Source organism: Salvelinus namaycush, chromosome 3 (assembly GCF_016432855.1).
Source record: "Salvelinus namaycush isolate Seneca chromosome 3, SaNama_1.0, whole genome shotgun sequence".
NCBI classification, from domain to species: Eukaryota; Metazoa; Chordata; class Actinopteri; order Salmoniformes; family Salmonidae; genus Salvelinus; species Salvelinus namaycush.
In genome coordinates this window covers 22,250,524-22,270,491 of record NC_052309.1, presented here as the reverse complement: position 1 = coordinate 22,270,491, position 19,968 = coordinate 22,250,524, and the positions used below count along the sequence as shown (strand labels likewise).

The following is a 19,968-nucleotide window of genomic DNA, read 5'->3' as shown; positions in this document are numbered from 1 at the left end:
TGTGTGTGTGTGTGTGTGTGTGTGTGTGTGTGTGTGTGTGTGTGTGTGTGTGTGTGTGTGTGTGTGTGTGTGTGTGTGTGTGTGTGTGTGTGGGAAGAGGGTGAGCTAAACAGGGCTCTAAGACAGACATGTGAAGAGCAGACTTACCAGGGAACTGATAGCTGTAGCTGGGGGTGAATCCAGTGTATCCACGACCGTACGTTGCCACAATGTTAGGGTAACCTTGAGAAATAAAAGGTGAAAAACACTTTAGGACTTCATTCAGCACAAAGGCATTGTCAAAACCACCATACTTTCTGCCTCTGCAAGAGGGAGATAGACATGGAAATGTCTGGCCCACACTGGGAATACTTTTGTATAAAACTTTGCATAATGCTTTCATGAGTTATCCTCTGGGTCCGAATGTTTGTATTTTTTTTCTACAAATAAAGTCAATCAAATGAACCAATCAACTGAGGAAGGCCACACATCAAGAGCTGTCATGATGTCTTAGCATGAATAAATAGCCTGCACCTTCCCTGTTCCACCAGCCTGATGATGACTGATGAGCTGATGAGGCTCTAGGAGAAAATAACTGTGAACCATATCAATATCCAAATTGGCTTGGATGATAAACTGTAAGTATATCTATCATGTGCTGCAGCGTAATGTGATGTGCACACTAAAATCTAAATAACATTTGTAAGTAAATACACAGCTTCAAAATGAGTGTGTGTATCATGTGGCAATTCATTTGCCATCTGTTGTGGTCTTCGCTAGCTACCACTGCTGACGCTGAATGTTTTTATTGATGACAGGGCTCACAAGTTATTTTGGGCCTGTCTACTCCCTTGCATTTCTCATTGTTGATACATTTCTTAAAATGGGAAAATGAACAATATGTCAGCTGAACAGTTACTAGTTGAAACACACCAGGAAACACTGGGGAAATTAGGCCAGTTCTCAGTGTATAGAGACACACACACACACACACACTGCTGTATCAGTGCCAGCCGGATGGAGGATGGAGAGCTGTGTATGTGTGATATGAGAGTGTGTGTGTGTGTGTGTGTGTGTGTGTGTGTGTGTGTGTGTGTTCTCGTTTTTGAGATCGTATTAGGACCTCAACTTATATAAACACCTTCCATATTAGGACCTTTGACCAAGTTAGGTCCAAAACCATGGTCTCAACTAGGGAAACCATTGGAATAGCCTGCAAATAGCATGCTAATATGCCTGGTTTGAAAATCACACAAAACTGTCAGGGTCCTAAGAAGGGGGTATTTTTGTAAGCCACCTGGTGGTAACATACCATACTGCAGCGTATCAAAACAAATCAAATCAAATGTTCTTGTCACACACACACACACACACAGTCTTGTATTTGTAACCATTTTAGGACACATTGTAGTAATATCTAACAAGTAATCTAGCAATTCAACAACAACCGTTCCAGAACAACTACCTAATACACACAAATCAAGTAAAGGGATGGAATAGAATATATACATATAAATATATGGATGAGTAATGACCGAGCGGCATAGGCAAGATGCCATATATGGTATAACATACCGTATATAAAGACACATGGTTAGCAGATGTTATTGTGGCGAACGCTGTAAATCAGTCAGTTCTTAACGTAAAGACTTGAAACTCAGGATTCTGTAAAAGCCTACCCCAATGAGGATATGTGTTTATTTTCAGCTTCCTGTGACAACCGGAAGTGCCTTGAATTGGGGTCATAGGGGCTGTTTCAAAGGGTTAAAAAGGTCACATCTTTCTAAAATGTCATGTGTGTGATTAGGCAACCCTCATGAACCGGTACATATTATAAAAACAGATTTTTATCTGGTTTTTTTGGCTCTTTTTGGAGGACTTACAAGTTCCACCTAGGTAGTGCTATGTATCCATGTATAGTCTGAATTTAATATATTTCCAGATTATGGTTGGGGGCCATATACAGAGCCACATATGTGAAGAGCAGCTGTCTCTGACGTTTTTGGGGAACGATATTGACATCCAGAAAGGTCTTAGCACAAGGCCCAAAACGAAGCCTGACCTAAATGTGAGGTGCTTTTGGGTGACAGCGGCAGAACCGTTGAGGCTAGAAGCACAATTCAATCACAGGAACCTTCCCAAGGTCCTCCCGATCTGTGCAAGCCTAACCTTGACAGTGTGGAATTAACCCTTAACAGTGAAAACAGGGTGTTTTCTTCTAACAGTTTACATTGACATCTCTCCCCATAGGAATACATTGCCTGCTGCCCTAAATTCAACCTGATGCCTATGTGGGTTATGATTGCCATCTCAAGCTGTCTTCAATGACAATCCATCAGGCCACTATGAGGATTACCTGTGTTGAGTTTAAGCTTCCTAGAGCAACCGGAAGTGGTTAAATTACCCTAAAAGTGGTTTTGATATACCCAACCTGCAGTTTGTATAAACACTGAGTTCAACCCTCTGTAAATCAGTCAGTTCTTAACGTAAAGACTTGAAACTCAGGATTCTGTAAAAGCCTACCCCAATGAGGATATGTGTTTATTTTCAGCTTCCTGTGACAACCGGAAGTGCCTTGAATTGGGGTCATAGGGGCTGTTTCAAAGGGTTAAAAAGGTCACATCTTTCTAAAATGTCATGTGTGTGATTAGGCAACCCTCATGAACCGGTACATATTATAAAAACAGATTTTTATCCGTTTTTTTTGGCTCTTTTTGGAGGACTTACAAGTTCCACCTAGGTAGTGCTATGTATCCATGTATAGTCTGAATTTAATATATTTCCAGATTATGGTTGGGGGCCATATACAGAGCCACATATGTGAAGAGCAGCTGTCTCTGACGTTTTTGGGGAACGATATTGACATCCAGAAAGGTCTTAGCACAAGGCCCAAAACGAAGCCTGACCTAAATGTGAGGTGCTTTTGGGTGACAGCGGCAGAACCGTTGAGGCTAGAAGCACAATTCAATCACAGGAACCTTCCCAAGGTCCTCCCGATCTGTGCAAGCCTAACCTTGACAGTGTGGAATTAACCCTTAACAGTGAAAACAGGGTGTTTTCTTCTAACAGTTTACATTGACATCTCTCCCCATAGGAATACATTGCCTGCTGCCCTAAATTCAACCTGATGCCTATGTGGGTTATGATTGCCATCTCAAGCTGTCTTCAATGACAATCCATCAGGCCACTATGAGGATTACCTGTGTTGAGTTTAAGCTTCCTAGAGCAACCGGAAGTGGTTAAATTACCCTAAAAGTGGTTTTGATATACCCAACCTGCAGTTTGTATAAACACTGAGTTCAACCCTCTGTAAATCAGTCAGTTCTTAACGTAAAGACTTGAAACTCAGGATTCTGTAAAAGCCTACCCCAATGAGGATATGTGTTTATTTTCAGCTTCCTGTGACAACCGGAAGTGCCTTGAATTGGGGTCATAGGGGCTGTTTCAAAGGGTTAAAAAGGTCACATCTTTCTAAAATGTCATGTGTGTGATTAGGCAACCCTCATGAACCGGTACATATTATAAAAACAGATTTTTATCCGGTTTTTTTGGCTCTTTTTGGAGGACTTACAAGTTCCACCTAGGTAGTGCTATGTATCCATGTATAGTCTGAATTTAATATATTTCCAGATTATGGTTGGGGGCCATATACAGAGCCACATATGTGAAGAGCAGCTGTCTCTGACGTTTTTGGGGAACGATATTGACATCCAGAAAGGTCTTAGCACAAGGCCCAAAACGAAGCCTGACCTAAATGTGAGGTGCTTTTGGGTGACAGCGGCAGAACCGTTGAGGCTAGAAGCACAATTCAATCACAGGAACCTTCCCAAGGTCCTCCCGATCTGTGCAAGCCTAACCTTGACAGTGTGGAATTAACCCTTAACAGTGAAAACAGGGTGTTTTCTTCTAACAGTTTACATTGACATCTCTCCCCATAGGAATACATTGCCTGCTGCCCTAAATTCAACCTGATGCCTATGTGGGTTATGATTGCCATCTCAAGCTGTCTTCAATGACAATCCATCAGGCCACTATGAGGATTACCTGTGTTGAGTTTAAGCTTCCTAGAGCAACCGGAAGTGGTTAAATTACCCTAAAAGTGGTTTTGATATACCCAACCTGCAGTTTGTATAAACACTGAGTTCAACCCTCTGTAAATCAGTCAGTTCTTAACGTAAAGACTTGAAACTCAGGATTCTGTAAAAGCCTACCCCAATGAGGATATGTGTTTATTTTCAGCTTCCTGTGACAACCGGAAGTGCCTTGAATTGGGGTCATAGGGGCTGTTTCAAAGGGTTAAAAAGGTCACATCTTTCTAAAATGTCATGTGTGCGATTAGGCAACCCTCATGAACTGGTACATATTATAAAAACAGATTTTTATCCGTTTTTTTTGGCCCTTTTTGGAACGTTTACAAATTCTATCTAACTAAGGGTATTCGTACATTTCTAGTCTTCAAAGCTATTGAGGGGATTTGTCTAGGGGGTCATAGCTTAAACATGTCTATGGCAATGAGGGGAGATGCGTATGTGAGTCTCGAGCTAATCAGACCATTGATATAAGAAGGCTTGCCCCTGGACACTTGTAACTTAACTGGGTGGCACAACGTGGCACCCCCGACATCATACTTGAATACTGAGCCAATAGCAGCATCTATATATTAGAAATGGCCTTAGGCCCCATAAAGTTCATAAACGAGATGGGCGTGGCCACCCTACCTTCATACTTGAGGCTTTAGCCAACCGCAAAATAGATATACAGTACCAGTCAAATGTTTGGACACACATACTCATTCAAGGGATTCTATATTTTTACTATTTTCTACATTGTAGAATAATATTGTAGACATCAAAACTATGAAATAACACATATGGAATCACATAGTAACCAAAAAAGTGTTAAACAAATAAAAATATATTTGAGATTTGACATTATTTTAAGTAAACACCCTTTGCCTTGATGACAGCTTCGCACACTCTTGGCACTCTCTTCGCACACTCTTGACAGCTTCATAAGGTAGTCACCTGGAATGCATTTCAATTAACAGGTGTGCCTTGTTAAAAGTACATTTGTGGAATTTCTTTCTTTCTTAATGCGTTTGAGCCAATCAGTTGTGTTGTGACAAGGTAGGGGTGGTATACAGAAGATAGCTCTATTTGGTAAAATACCAAGTCCCTATTATGGCAAGAACAGCGCAAGTAAGGAAACAGAGACAACAGTCCATCATTACTTTAAGGCATGAAGGTCAGTCAATGAGGAAAATGTCAATAACTTTTTAAAAGTTTCTTCAAGTGCAGTCACAAAAACCATCAAGCGCTATAATTAAACTGGCTCTCATGAGGACCGCCACAGGAAAGGAAGAACCAGAGTTACCTCTGCTGCAGAGGATGAGTTCATTAGAGTTACCAGCCTCAGATTGCAGCCCAAATAAATGCTTCCCAGAGTTCAAGTAACATCAACTGTTCAGAGGAGAATGCGTGAATCAGGCCTTCATGGCCGAATTGCTGCAAAGAAACCACTACTAAAGGACACCAAAAATAAGAAGAGACTTGTTTGGCCCAAGAAACTCTAGCAATGGACATTAGACCGGTGGAAATCTGTCCTTTGGTCTGATGAGTCCAAATTTGAAATGTTTGGGTCCAACTGTGTCTTTGTGAGACGCAGAGCAGGTGAACGGATTATCTATGCATGTGTGGTTCCCACCGTGAAGCATGGAGAAGGAGGTGTGGTGGTGCTTTGCTGGTGACACTGTCAGAGATTTATTTAGAATTTAAGGCACACTTAACCAGCATGGCTACCACAGCATTCTGCAGCGATACACCATCCCATCTTGTCTGCGCTTAGTGGGGATATCATTTATTTTTCAAAAGGACAATGACCCAAAACTCACCTCCAGGCTGTGTAAGGGCTATTTGACCAAGGAGAGTGATGGAGTGCTGCATCAGATGACCTGGCCTACACAATCAGCCGACCTCAACCCAATTGAGATGGTTTGGGATGAGTTGGACCGTAGAGTGAAGGAAAAGCAACCAACAAGTACTCAGCATATGTGAGAACTCCTTCAAGACTGCTGGAAAAGCATTCCAGGTGAAGCTGGGTGAGAGAATGCCAAGAGTGTGCAAAGCTGTCATCAAGGCAAAGGGTTTGAAGAATCTCAAATATAAAATATATTTTGAGTTGTTTAACACTTTTTTGGTTACAACATGATTCCATATGTATTATTCTCAGTTTTGATGTTTTCACTATTATTCTACAATGTAGAAAATAGTAAAAATAAAGAAAAACCCTTAAATGAGTTTGTGTGTCCAAACTTTTGACTGGTACTGTATATTAGAGTTGGCTTTAGGCACTTAAAGTCACAGATCTAGGATCAGTTGACCTCCACATAATGTTAACATGAGCCACTAATATCTTACTTCAGTATTGTCTATAGCAGTTTCTTCATTAAGACTTATATTTGGCCTTAATATACACTGCTCAAAAAAATAAAGGGAACACTTAAACAACACAATGTAACTCCAAGTCAATCACACTTCTGTGAAATCAAACTGTCCACTTAGGAAGCAACACTGATTGACAATAAATTTCACATGCTGTTGTGCAAATGGAATAGACAACAGGTGGAAATTATAGGCAATTAGCAAGACACCCCCAATAAAGGAGTGGTTCTGCTGGTGGTGACCACAGACCACTTCTCAGTTCCTATGCTTCCTGGGTGATGTTTTGTTCACTTTTGAATGCTGGCGGTGCTTTCACTCTAGTGGTAGCATGAGACGGAGTCTACAACCCACACAAGTGGCTCAGGTAGTGCAGCTCATCCAGGATGGCACATCAATGCGAGCTGTGGCAAGGAGGTTTGCTGTGTCTGTCAGCGTAGTGTCCAGAGCATGGAGGCGCTACCAGGAGACAGGCCAGTACATCAGGAGACGTGGAGGAGGCCGTAGGAGGGCAACAACCCAGCAGCAGGACCGCTACCTCCGCCTTTGTGCAAGGAGGAGTAGGAGGAGCACTGCCAGAGCCCTGCAAAATGACCTCCAGCAGGCCACAAATGTGCATGTGTCTGCTCAAACGGTCAGAAACAGACTCCATGAGGGTGGTATGAGGGCCCGACGTCCACAGGTGGGGGTTGTGCTTACAGCCCAACACCGTGCAGGACGTTTGGCATTTGCCAGAGAACACCAAGATTGGCAAATTTGCCACTGGCGCCCAGTGCTCTTCACAGATGAAAGCAGGTTCACACTGAGCACATGTGACAGACGTGACAGAGTCTGGAGACGCCGTGGAGAACGTTCTGCTGCCTGCAACATCCTCCAGCATGACCGGTTTGGCGGTGGGTCAGTCATGGTGTGGGGTGGCATTTCTTTGGGGGGCTGCACAGCCCTCCATGTGCTCGCCAGAGGTAGCCTGACTGCCATTAGGTACCGAGATGAGATCCTCAGACCCCTTGTGAGACCATATGCTGGTGCGGTTGGCCCTGGGTTCCTCCTAATGCAAGACAATGCTAGACCTCATGTGGCTGGAGTGTGTCAGCAGTTCCTGCAAGAGGAAGGCATTGATGCTATGGACTGGCCCACCCGTTCCCCAGACCTGAATCCAATTGAGCACATCTGGGACATCATGTCTCGCTCCATCTACCAACACCACGTTGCACCACAGACTGTCCAGGAGTTGGCGGATGCTTTAGTCCAGGTCTGGGAGGAGATCCCTCAGGAGACCATCCGCCACCTCATCAGGAGCATGCCCAGGCGTTGTAGGAAGGTCATACAGGCACGTGGAGGCCACACACACTGCTGAGCCTCATTTTGACTTGTTTTAAGGACATTACATCAAAGTTGGATCAGCCTGTAGTGTGGTTTTCCACTTTAATTTTGAGTGTGACTCCAAATCCAGACCTCCATGGGTTGATAAATTTGATTTCCATTGACCATTTTTGTGTGATTTTGTTGTCAGCACATTTAACTATGTAAAGAAAACAGTATTTAATAAGAATATTTAATTCATTCAGATCTAGGATGTGTTATTTTAGTGTTCCCTTTATTTTTTTGAGCAGTGTATATGACTTTGTGGTTGTGGGTGGATTTCAACTGCTGGCTGGAATTCTCACTCAACTGTACCACTAATATGAACCTGTTCTACAGACTCTTGTAGACTACTATGCACTGAAAAACAGTTAATATGTTACAAATCAAAGCTTAACATTGAAATTTGTGATTTCAAATGATTAAGTTAAATTCAGATAGGCATGTTATGTGCTCTCTAACACAAACATAAAATGTGTTGTTATTGCTGTAGACCTTTTAACAGATCTAGGAGCAGTTGACCTCCACAGAATGTTAACATTAGCCACTAATATCTGACTTCAGTACAGTCTATAGCTGTTTGTTCATTAATACTTATATGTGGCCTTAATATACAGCATATGACCTGGTAAAGGAGAGGGGGATGGGAGGCTGCTCAATGATTGGCTGTAGTGTAGGGTGTGTCATACAATGTATCAAAATTTCAACTGCTGGCTGGAATTTTCACTCAACTGTACCACTAATATGAACCTGTTCTACAGACTCTTGTAGACTACTATGCACTGAAAAACAGTTAATGTTACAAATCAAAGCTTAACATTGAAATATGTGATTTCAAATGATTAAGTTAAATTCAGATAGGCATGTTATGTGCTCTCTAACACAAACATAAAATGTGTTGTTGTTGCTGTAGACCTTTTAACAGATCTAGTTGACCTCCACAGAATGTGCACATTAGCCACTAATATCTGACATCAGTATAGTTTATAGAGGTGTATCTGTCTGTCTGTGTCTTTCAGTTTCTATTTAGACTACATCAAATATGAAGAAGCTGTGCAGCCACACCATGTTCAACATGTTACCTAATTAGCTAGCTAGCTGACAATCTGGTTGACCTGTAGCATATAAACATTTGTTGGCACAGAAAGAAAGGGGATATGAAAAATGATTGATCAAATTCCTCCTGCCACTATCTGACTGGGTTAATAACTTAATATTAAGTTAATATGGACCCATTGTCTTAGACTTGAACTCTTGGACCAAACAGTGGGACTCTGATTTCAGCCATAGGGACTTGTGACTCGACTCCTGACTCCAACATTGGTGACTTTGACTCAACTCAGAGTAGCCATAGGGTCTTGTGAATTGACTCTGACTTTTGTGACTCAACTACAACACTACTGCCATTGCATGGCTACTACTACTGCTTCAACTACCAATTCTAGCAAGTTGTACCCCAGGTTGGGTACACTTTTCTGCTGCTCCCTCAAAAGCATTAAGCAGACATTTTGATTATACCTCCCTCCCCATAACTCTCTGTTGTTAATATCAGTAGGCTGTTTGAGTGGTCTGTGGGCAGGTAATTCATCTGATTGCTGATGGGTTAGGTTGCTAGATCGAATATTAACCTGCCATAAGCTACTTTTGTGTCAGCAAGTCTCCCCAGTGAAAAATGTACATATCCACCACTCCATCTCTCATGTACAGACCATTCAAGTAGCTGCACTTAACACCTCACTGATACTGATTGTGTAAGCTACAAACCCAAATTGTCTAAGGAAATGTGGCTAACAGTAATAACATTGCAGACATATTCAGAAATCTGGGCTGATGGAATCATTGTTATGCATATCTACTGGCCATAATTTCCGCTTGAGGTCCTGCCCCTCCCCCACTGCAAAGTGCACAAAAGTACCAAACTATCAAAGGTTTTATAGGTCAACACAGTCCCCCCCCTCCCCTGTCCTTTGTATATTATTTATATATACTTGTGTTCCCATATGTACTTCCTGTATTGATTTGTTGTTAATAAAAATATAATAATAATAAAAGATACACAGTTCCCCCTCCCCCATGTTGCAGCATAAATCTCTGCCCAAGGTTGCCATGTACACTATTTTGTGGTTTATTGATGTACTTTTAAAACTTTGCGGCAGGTGAAAGGTTTTGGTCGCTAGGTGGAAGTTGTTATACTACTTCTATATTGCAACGTTACCAACATGGCATTTTTAAAAAATCATTAATTTCCCTGTATTCTGCTAAAATTGTGCTAGTGAAGGTGGGTTTTGAAGTCTGGTTTTGAGCAGACTCCTAGAAATTTGAAATTGACCTGGCAAGCCTGTCCCTGCCTGAGCGTGATCACCACTGAAGTAGCTGTGCAGCACGTGTTTTAAGGAAGAGGAGGATGGTTGCAGATGTTTGCATTCATGCAAGAAGGTAAGCTATTAACTAAACTGTTAACCAATATTTTAGCTAAAATTGTATTTGGTGTATTGACAAGCAATGCATGTTCTCGTTGTCTTTATTTTTAATGAATTAATGTCAGTCATGTATGTCTTTCGGTGGAATCCAACATGCATTGACATGTCTGAAAGCCGCATTGTGTCAGATATACTGCGTCATGACAGATTGAAATTGGCAGGTTTATCCAAACAATTCATTAATGCGCAATTGTTACTTTGCATGTTTCTACCTTATAGTTATTTGTGGCTTGCTAACGGTTAGTGTGCTAGCTAACTGTTAGCGTGCTAGCTAACGGTTAGCGTGCTAGCTAACGGTTAGCATGCTACCCATGCTAGTTAAAAAATAATAATATGCTAGCTATGGTTGCAAGCTAGCTAATAAGTTTAGCATAATTGGTAAACGTGTCTTTGATTCAGAATACATGATTGTGGTTAACAATGTTACATGCATTGGAAAATAATATTGCTATAGTGTAACAAGCTAGCAAGAAAAGCCAGTTCCTTTTCATCTATTTTGTCAAGTTATAAGCCTGTATGTGTGTTAAAATATTTAAACCCCCTCATTAAATTCATGTATTGAAGTTGCGCCCGTTTTTTATAGCCCTTTCTTACCCAAATACCGTTTTTTACATTGAAATAATTCAGATGAAAATAAGAAATATGTTAAACTAATTAAGAAATAAGTGACCAGATTTTTTTTATTGAAAACCATGGACATTAGTTTGGGTGGGGGGAGGGGCGTGGTGCGGTTCCTAGTTCTTTTTTTTTTTGCACATAAAAGAGTGAAACACCACAACAAGAATAAGGGTTGTGGAAAGTGTCAATTTTGGTAGGACTGTGACAATTCACTGTCTTGAAAAATACATACATACAATACATACATATATTGGCAGATTCTTTAACCAAATCCCTATTTCTTACACAGATTTTTTAAGATCTAAAACATAATGGAAGATAAGAGTCCAGGAACCTACAAAGTAACCAATGCGGTATGTTTTCTGATTTGCCTAGTATTTAGAGTACGCTTGCCTTGCTTTAGCCAAACCACTCATACTGATTCTCTTTTAGTCCATCCATAAAAACAGATTCAGCTTTAGTTGCATGCAGGAACTTGCATAATGTGCTTATGTTATGCTTATACTTGCTTTTTTACCTTGAAAGTAGTTTAAAAAAACAGAAATTGTAATAGATGTTTGTTGGACCTCTATTAGTCAATGATAACAGTCATTGGTGTCCCCCAGCCCATCCCCTGTTGTGTGCCGAGCAATCTTGTCATTCTATTAAGTCTCAACTATTCTTTTTGTCTTCCTTTACAAAGGCACTGCAGAGGCTAAGAAGGCGCATGTAAAATCTAAAGAAGCATAGTTCAACTTGTGAGGCCAGATTTGAAAAGGAAAAGATAAATCCCGAAGCGCAGGTTTGTCAGTTGTTTAGAATGAGGATACTGGGGATGGTTGAATCGTTATCATATCCTATTGCCTAATTTGCACATGACTAATATCATTTTATTGTATCCTTAGATGTCAGACACCGAGGCTGCCAGTACCTCTGAGGCTGCCAGTACCTCTGAGGCTGCCAGTACCTCTGAGGCTGCCAGTACTTCTGGGTCGATAGTCAATGTGTTGGATGATGCACCACCGTTGATCAGAACAGACAGTATATACGTAAGTTAAAGTGTCATTCAACACCAGCACATACTGTAAGTTCTTGTGAATCAGCTTTGTAAATCAAAGATGGGCAAGTGTGCACTTTCATCCCATATTCATAGTATTATAACATAAACAAGTAGAGGAGCACAGTCGTAACTAATCAAAATGTGCCGGTGTCCAAATACTTTGTCATCTGTCTAGTTATCCAATATAATTTTTTTCTTCAATACAGTTGACCAAAGCTATGCTTGGATACAAGACTGATGACTCAATAACCAGCATTGGCAACAGTGTAGATGGTTATGTCCCAGGATCATCAGAGGAAGGCAATTTTTATGAAGAAAATCTGACAGGTATGTCTATACTTTACATACACATGGACCTATTCTTAATTACAATGTCCTGTTTGAAAATTACATGTTTTCCACTGATGTTTTCCAGGAGAGATGTCAGTGATTCGGGCCAAAAAGCCAATGACCAAGGGAAAGCTGGGGCAAAAGAGAGACTCACACGGTAAGCATGTTTCCTGCTGCCTTCAGTCAGTGTAAGTCTGATGGCCTTGAGATAGAAGCTGTTTTTCAGTCCCAGCTTTGATGCACCTGTACTGACCTCGCCTTCTGGATGATAGTGGGGTGAACAGGCAGTGGCTCGGGTGGTTGTTGTCCTTGATGGTCTTTTTGGCCTTTCTGTGACATCGGGTGGTGTAGTTGTCCATGAGGGCAGGTAGTTTGCCCCCGGTGATGCGTTGTGCAGACCTCACTACCCTCTGGAGAGCCTTACGGTTGTGGGCGGAGCAGTTGCCGTACCAGGCGGTGATACAGCCCGACAGGATGCTCTCGATTGTGCATCTGTAAAAGTTTGTGAGTGTTTTTGGTGACAAGCCAAATTTCTTCAGCCTCCTGAGGTTGTTTTGTTGATGTTGAGTGTGAGGTTATTTTCCTGACACCACACTCCGAGGGCCCTCACCTCCTCCCTGTAGGCCGTCTCATCGTTGTTGGTAATCAAGCCTACCACTGTAGTGTCGTCTGCAAACTTGATGATTGAGTTGGAGGAGTGCATGGCCACGCAGTCATGGGTGAACAGGGAGTACAGGAGAGAGCTGAGAACGCACCCTTGTGGGGACCCAGTGTTGAGGATCAGCGGGGTGGAGATGTTTCCTACCCTCACCGCCTGGGGGTGGCCCGTCAGGAAGTCGAGGTCCCAGTTGCACAGGGCGGTGGGTCTCGAGCTTAATGACGAGTTTGGAGGGTACTATGGTGTTAAATGCTGAGCTGTAATCGATGAACAACATTCTTACATAGGTATTCCTCTTGTCCAGATGGGTTAGGGCAGTGTGATTGCGATTGCGTTGTCTGTGGACCTATTGGTGCGGTAAGCAAATTCGAGTGGGTCTAGGTGTCAGGTAGGGTGGAGGTGATATGGTCCTTGACTAGTCTCTCAAAGCACTTCATGATGACGGAGGTGAGTGCTACGGGGTGCTAGTCATTTAGCTCAGTTACCTTAGCTTTCTTGGGAACATGAACAATGGTGGCCTTCTTGAAGCATGTGGGCACAGCAGGCTGGGATAAGGATTGATTGAATATGTCTGTAAACACACCAGCCAGCTGGTCTGCGCATGCTCTGAGGACGCGGCTAGGAATGCCGTCTGGGCCAGCAGCCTTGTGAGGGTTAACACGTTTAAATGTTTTACTCACGTTGGCTGCAGTGAAGGAGAGCCCGCAGGTTTTGGTAGCGGGCCGTGTCAGTGGCACTGTATTGTCCTCAAAGCAAGCAAAGAAGTTGTTTAGTTTGTCTGGGAGCAAGACATCGGTGTCCGCAACGGGGCTGGTTTTCTTTTTGTAATCCGTGATTGACTGTAGACCCTGCCACATACGTCTTGTGTCTGAGCCGTTGAATTGCGACTCTACTCTGTCTCTATACTGACGCTTAGCTTGTTTGATTGCCTTGCCTAGGGAATAGCTACACTGTTTGTGTTCGGTCATGTTTCCGGTCGCCTTGCCATGATTAAAAGCAGTGGTTCGCGCTTTCAAGTTTTGCGCGAATGCTGCCATCAATCCACGGTTTCTGGTTGGGGAAGGTTTTAATAGTCACCGTGGGTACAACATCACTGATGCACTTTCAAATAAACTCGATCCCAGTCCACGTGACCGAAGCAATCTTGAAACGTGGAATCAGATTGGTCGGACCAGCGTTGAACAGACCTGAGCACAGGCGTTTCCTGTTTTAGTTTCTGTCTATAGGCTGGGAGCAACAAAATGGAGTCGTGGTCAGATTTGCGAAAGGAGGGCGAGGGAGGGCTTTGTATACGTCGCAGAAGTTAGAGTAGCAATGAACCAGAATCATGCCAGCCCGGGTCACGCATTCCATATGCTGATAAAATTTAGGGAGCTTGTTTTCAGATTAGCCTCGCTAAAATCCCCATCTACAATAAAAGCAGCCTCAGGATATGTGGTTTCCAGTTTACATAGAGTCCAATGAAGTTCTTTCAGGGCCGTTGAGGTATCTTCTTGGGGGGGATATACACGGCTGTGATTATAATCGAAGAGATTTCTCTAGGTAGATAATGCGGCCGGCATTTGATTGTGAGGAATTCTAGGTCAGGTGAGTAAAAGGACTTGAGTTTCCTGTATGTTGTTATGATCACACCCCGAATTGTTAATCATAAGGCATACACCCCCGCCCTTCTTCTTACCAGAGAGATGTTTGTTTCTGAGATGCGTGAAGAAACCGGGTGACTCTACGTACTCTGATAACGTATCCCGAGTGAGCCATGTTTCCGTGAAACAGAGAATGTTACTATCTCTGATGTCTCTCTGGAAGGCAACCCTTGCTCGAATTTCGTCTACCTTGATGTCAAGAGATTGGACATTGGCGAGTAGTATACTCGTGAGATGTGGGCGATGTGCCCGTCTACAGAGCCTGACCAGAAGACCGCGCCATCTGCCATCTGTGGCGCCGTTGTTTTGGGTCACCTACTGGGATCTGATGCATTGCCCTGGGTGATAGTCGAAACAGAGGATCCGCTTTGGGAAAGTCATATTCCTGGACTTAATGTTGGTAGTTGACGTTGCTCTTATATCCAGTAGTTCTTCCCGGCTGTATGTAATAAAACTTAAGATTTCCTGGGGTATCAATGTAAGAAATAACACATTAAAAAACAAAATACTGCATAGTTTCCTAAGAACGCGAAGCGAGGCGACCATCTCTGTCGGTGCCATAAGTATTCTGGCCGTACTGTGCTGGTCCAGATCTGTTTTGTCTTCATCAGTTAGTGTATTTCCAACCATGCCAGCACAGAACGGTTCAGTTTGGATTGTACAGTGGTGTGAAAAAGGTTAGGATGGAGTCTGCCTTCATTTCAGCATGGTATTGTGCTTTCCCCTCTCAATACATGGCTGTATCTGTAGGGTTTGGGTGGCTGTAGCCGTCCCTCTCATACCATATTCAATAGGCTTGAATGGCACAGCTGTTATAAACCTGCATTTTGAGTTTTTCCAACAGTTATCGCTTATGGATTGGTTGATAGGTTGGATTGGGTGAAACTGACATGATTTCCACTGATGTTTTCCAGGAGAGATGTCAGCGATTCGGGCCAAACAGCCAATGACCAAGGGAAAGCTGGGACAAAGGAGAGGCTCACACAGTAAGCATGTTTCCTGCTGCCTTCAGTCAGTGCGTTTTCACTCTGTAGTGTCAGCTTATGGTACTGTGCTGGTCCAGATCAATCCTGTTTTCATCAGTTAGTGTATTTCCAACCATGCCAGCACAGAACGGTTCAGTTTGGATTGGACACAAGTCAAGACGTTAGATCTGAACTAGTGTGTCAGGATAGATGATAACACAGAAGGATTACCACACTTTACATTGTTTTTCCTGGGTGAGGGAACTTAATTTAATAAGTATTGCTTTTATTAGAAGGATTACATTGCAAACCTTTTGATGGGCTTAGATTTCATACAGATTGACTCTGCCTTGATGTCAGCATTGCACATTCTTCTCTCACATCCTTCTCTATGTAGTTATTTAGTTGGGATTGTTAGTTTAACCTCAACACTCTCTGCAGATACAGCTGCAACCTGGTAGAGTTAATACAGAGATGAACACATACTGTATTGTACTCAACCTTTATTTAATGTAGTCATTCATAATGTCATCTCTTTCCAAAGGTGCCAAAGGAACAAAAAGGTTTTGGTCGACAATAGAGGTGGATGCAGTTGAAGATTCCTTGATGAATTTTATCCGAATGGGAAAAACGCCTGGAAAACAAGACTGTGAGAAATGCATTGCTGCTTCTGGCCAAGCGCTAGTAAACAGGGACTGGAGAGCAGTAAAGTTCTATGTACACAACAAAATAGTTGCAGATCAGAGATAATAAGTGTATAAGATGCTTCTATCTTGGTGTACCTCTGAGGATTTAATGGGACTTACTTGACTTAAGCTCATAGGCAGTTGATGAATGTCCTCCATCTCACTCTGTTTGGGGGAAGTTTTCCCAGGTGGGTTGTTCACTTTTGGAGTGACTAAGGTCTCAAGAATACAAAGCCTGCTGACTTTGAATGTTACAGAAAAATAAAATACATTTTTCTAAACTATTAATCTGTTACTTGGATATAATGACTCCATTACTGAAATGGTTGTTCCAGTTTAAATACTTTACAGTAGAACTACACTACAGTAGAACTACACTACAGTAGAACTACACTACAGTAGAACTACACTACAGCCGTTGAGTTGCCATCCGTGTTGCATCATTGTGGCATTCTACATGCAATATTTTCAGTCATAAAATAGAATGAATGCATCAAATATCGATGTAATAAATGTATCACTAGTCACTTTAAACAATGCCACTTTATATAATGTTTACATACCCTGCATTACTCATCTCATATGTATATACTGTACTCTATACCATCTACTGCATCTTGCCTATGCCGTTCGGCCATCGCTCATTCATATATTTATATGCACATATTCGTATTCATTCCTTTACACTTGTGTGTAAAAGGTAGTTGTTGTGAAATTGTTACATTACTTGTTAGATATTACTGCACGGTCGGAACTAGAAGCACAAGCAATGCGCTACACTCGCATTAACGTCTGCTAACCATGTGTATTTGACCAATTTGATTTGATTTGATTTGCAATGTGCGGTCTCAAGTAGGTGGTAAAATTACAAGTGATCTTTTTTCAAGAAGTCAGCAACTTTCGGTGATTTCCTCATATTAGATTTTTTTTCTAGCTCATGAGTGTAATTTCTGTGCTTCTATGATGTCTGGAAAGCAGGGTCCTAAAAAGGTATGTAAATGTGAGGAGTCCTAAATTGGTTAGAAATGCAAGACTGTGTGTGTGTGTGTGTGTGTGTGTGTGTGTGTGTGTGTGTGTGTGTGTGTGTGTGTGTGTGTGTGTGTGTGTGTGTGTGTGTGTGTGTGTGTTTGTGTGTGTGAGGGGGCTGAGCGAAGCTGAAGCAGACCTGGCGGGCCAACAAGACAAAGTTAAAAGCAGCTGATTTATTGTTCCTCTGCTGTCAAGACGCTCATTACAACCACCAGCCCACAAGTTAATTATCTGGACAGGTTTCAAACAGCAGCAGCTGGGGGAACATATTGAGAAACAGAGTGTGTGTTTGGGCAGTGTGTGTGTGTGTGTGTGTGTGTGTGTGTGTGTGTGTGTGTGTGTGTGTGTGTGTGTGTGTGTGTGTGTGTGTGTGTGTGTGTGTGTGTGTGTGTGTGTGTGTGTGTGTGTGTGTGTGTGTGTGTGTGTGTGTGTGTGTGTGTGTGTGTGTGTGTGTGTGTATTCCTCTGTATACTGAGAAATGTGAGAGCGTGAACAGGTGAGTAAGTGAGTGAGTGAGTTTGACTGATCATCATCCACACTAAGGTATGATCGAATCACAGATCAAGAAAAATATGTTTGATCATCACACAAACACACTGTTTGCGAGAATATTTCAAAGCCTTTATCTGTCATAAAAAGCTGTTATCATCTCCGGCCAAAACTTTGACTGAATTAGCCAGTAAAAAGGGATTCCCTCAGGCCAGGAGCAAATTACCAGAGTCCACTGGTAAATGTACAGAGAACACACACATGATAGCATTAAACAGACAATACCAGGAAAAGCCTGTTTCACTGCAGATATTCTTCTACTTTAATAAGGTTATCAGAGAGTAATAACTTGATAAACTAGTCTGCTGTTCCCTGTGAAAGTGTCCATTATTTCAAACAGATTTGCTCTCTCTAGTGAGCATACACTGCAACTAACTTTCTGCAGTACAGTCACCGGACACTTTCTGTTTGCTTTCCCCAGCTAAACATTATCAATACATATAGTTGTTGGCAATGATCTCTTCTGGAGTTACACAAATACTAAGAGGGATGTATCAGCATCGTTTCTCTGGAGGTACATTAATACTGTATGACTGTGATGATTGCTGTTATCTCAGCGTCACCCCAGACCAGACCAGACCAGGGCTGTTGGTACAGAGACAGAGGACAGCTCAGAGGCCAGCTCTTCCACTTCCAGGGGAAAGAAACATGTCTGTCTGGGTAATAAATATCCAATCAGCCTTTTGCTGCCCATGACAAAGTTCAATTTAATCCTGACCAAGTGAGAAGCTGCTTCTGGCTGAGGGGCGATGAGGGGAGACTTGACCTGCAGGATTGAAATAGGAGAGGCTAGACGAGCTCCAACCCTTCCTCTTGGGGACTGATGAGAAAACACATCACCAGATCACTGTGAATTTGGCAATGATGTGATCATTGGAAGAGACGGCATCATTACCACCATGACCACAACAATAAACCACACATTGCTGTTTGACTGTCAACTTTAGCATTTAGACCAGGGGTCTCCAACAGGTTAGCTCGCAGCCCACCTATGAGTAGCTTGCCAAACAATTCTGAAAGTACATGCATTTTTCACAAGTTCCACCGCAAACGGTCATAAACAAATCTCACAAGTATCAGACACTGCAAGCTCCCAGCTATTACCTATTCAATGCAACATTGACATTATCCCACCCCTGGTTAGCCACGATTGGCTTAAAAAGACAAACCTAACACAATATCTGCCAATTAATTTCCAGTAATATTGTCCCTGTCTGTGTGGTGCGCGAGCTTGTCTATCACTCTGTGTTGCCAGTTGATGTGATACCGTCTTCTGGGTTGACAGAAATACACTATACACAGTTGAAGTCGTAAGTTTACATACACTTGGGTTGGAGTCATTAAAACATGTTTTCCAACCACTTCACAAATGTCTTGTTCACAAACTATAGTTTTGGCAAGTCGGTTAGGACATCTACTTTGTGCATGACACAAGCAATTTTTCCAGCAATTGTTTCCAGACAGATTCTTTCACTTATAATTCACTGTATCACAATTCCAGTGGGTCAGAAGTTTACATACACTTTAAACAGCTTGGAAAATTCCAGAAAATGATGGCATGGCTTTAGAAGCTTCTGTTAGGCTAATTGACATCATTTGAGTCAATTGGAGATGTAAATGTGGATGTATTTCAAGGCCTACCTTCAAATTCAGTGCCTCTTTGCTTGACATCATGGGAAAATCAAAAGAAATCAGCCAAGACCTCAGAAAAAAAGTTGTAGACCTCCACAAGTCTAGTTCATCCTTGGGAGCAATTTACAAACGCCTGAAGGTACCACGTTCATCTGTACAAACAATAGTATGCAAGTATAAACACCATGAGACCACGCAGCCGGTACAAAAGTATCTATATCCACAGTAAAACGAGTCCTATATCGACATAAGCTGAAAGGCCGCTCAGCAAGGAAGAAGCCACTGTTCCAAAACCGCCATAAAAAAGCCAGACTACGGTTTACAACTGCACATGGGGACAAAGATCGTACTTTTTGGAGAAACGTCCTCCGGTCTGATGAAACAAAAATAAAACTGTTTGGCCATAATGACCATCGTTATGTTTGGAGGAAAAAGGGGGATGCTTGCAAGACGAAGAACACCATCCCAACCGTGAAGCACGGGGGTTTCAGCATCATGTTGTGGAGGTGCTTTGCTACAGGAGGGACTGGTGCACTTCACAAAATAGATGGCATCATGAGG

At 42.3% G+C, this 19,968-nt stretch overlaps 2 protein-coding genes across 16 annotated transcripts in view; one reads left to right on the top strand and one right to left on the bottom strand.

Moving 5' to 3' along the window:
• LOC120045073 (RNA-binding protein Musashi homolog 2) overlaps nt 1-19,968 on the bottom strand; it is a 406,518-nt gene that overhangs the window by 63,570 nt on the left and 322,980 nt on the right. For all 14 annotated transcript variants that reach the window (XM_038989926.1, XM_038989927.1, XM_038989924.1 and 11 more), the window contains exon 10: nt 148-222. In XM_038989926.1, coding sequence (XP_038845854.1) covers nt 148-222 — 75 coding nt within the window. The remainder of the gene's footprint in view (nt 1-147; nt 223-19,968) is intronic.
• Nucleotides 8,171-16,481, top strand: LOC120045074. 2 transcript variants are annotated; one of them, XM_038989941.1, is made up of 8 exons: nt 8,171-10,214; nt 11,166-11,229; nt 11,559-11,657; nt 11,761-11,904; nt 12,122-12,242; nt 12,331-12,402; nt 15,461-15,532; nt 16,056-16,481. In XM_038989941.1, the coding sequence occupies exons 4-8, from the start codon at nt 11,761-11,763 to the stop codon at nt 16,259-16,261; spliced, it is 615 nt and encodes a 204-aa protein (XP_038845869.1). In that variant the 5' UTR covers nt 8,171-10,214; nt 11,166-11,229; nt 11,559-11,657; the 3' UTR covers nt 16,262-16,481. The 2 variants fall into 2 exon arrangements, with proteins under 2 accessions (XP_038845869.1, XP_038845868.1); XM_038989940.1 differs by having other exon boundaries at nt 8,171-11,229.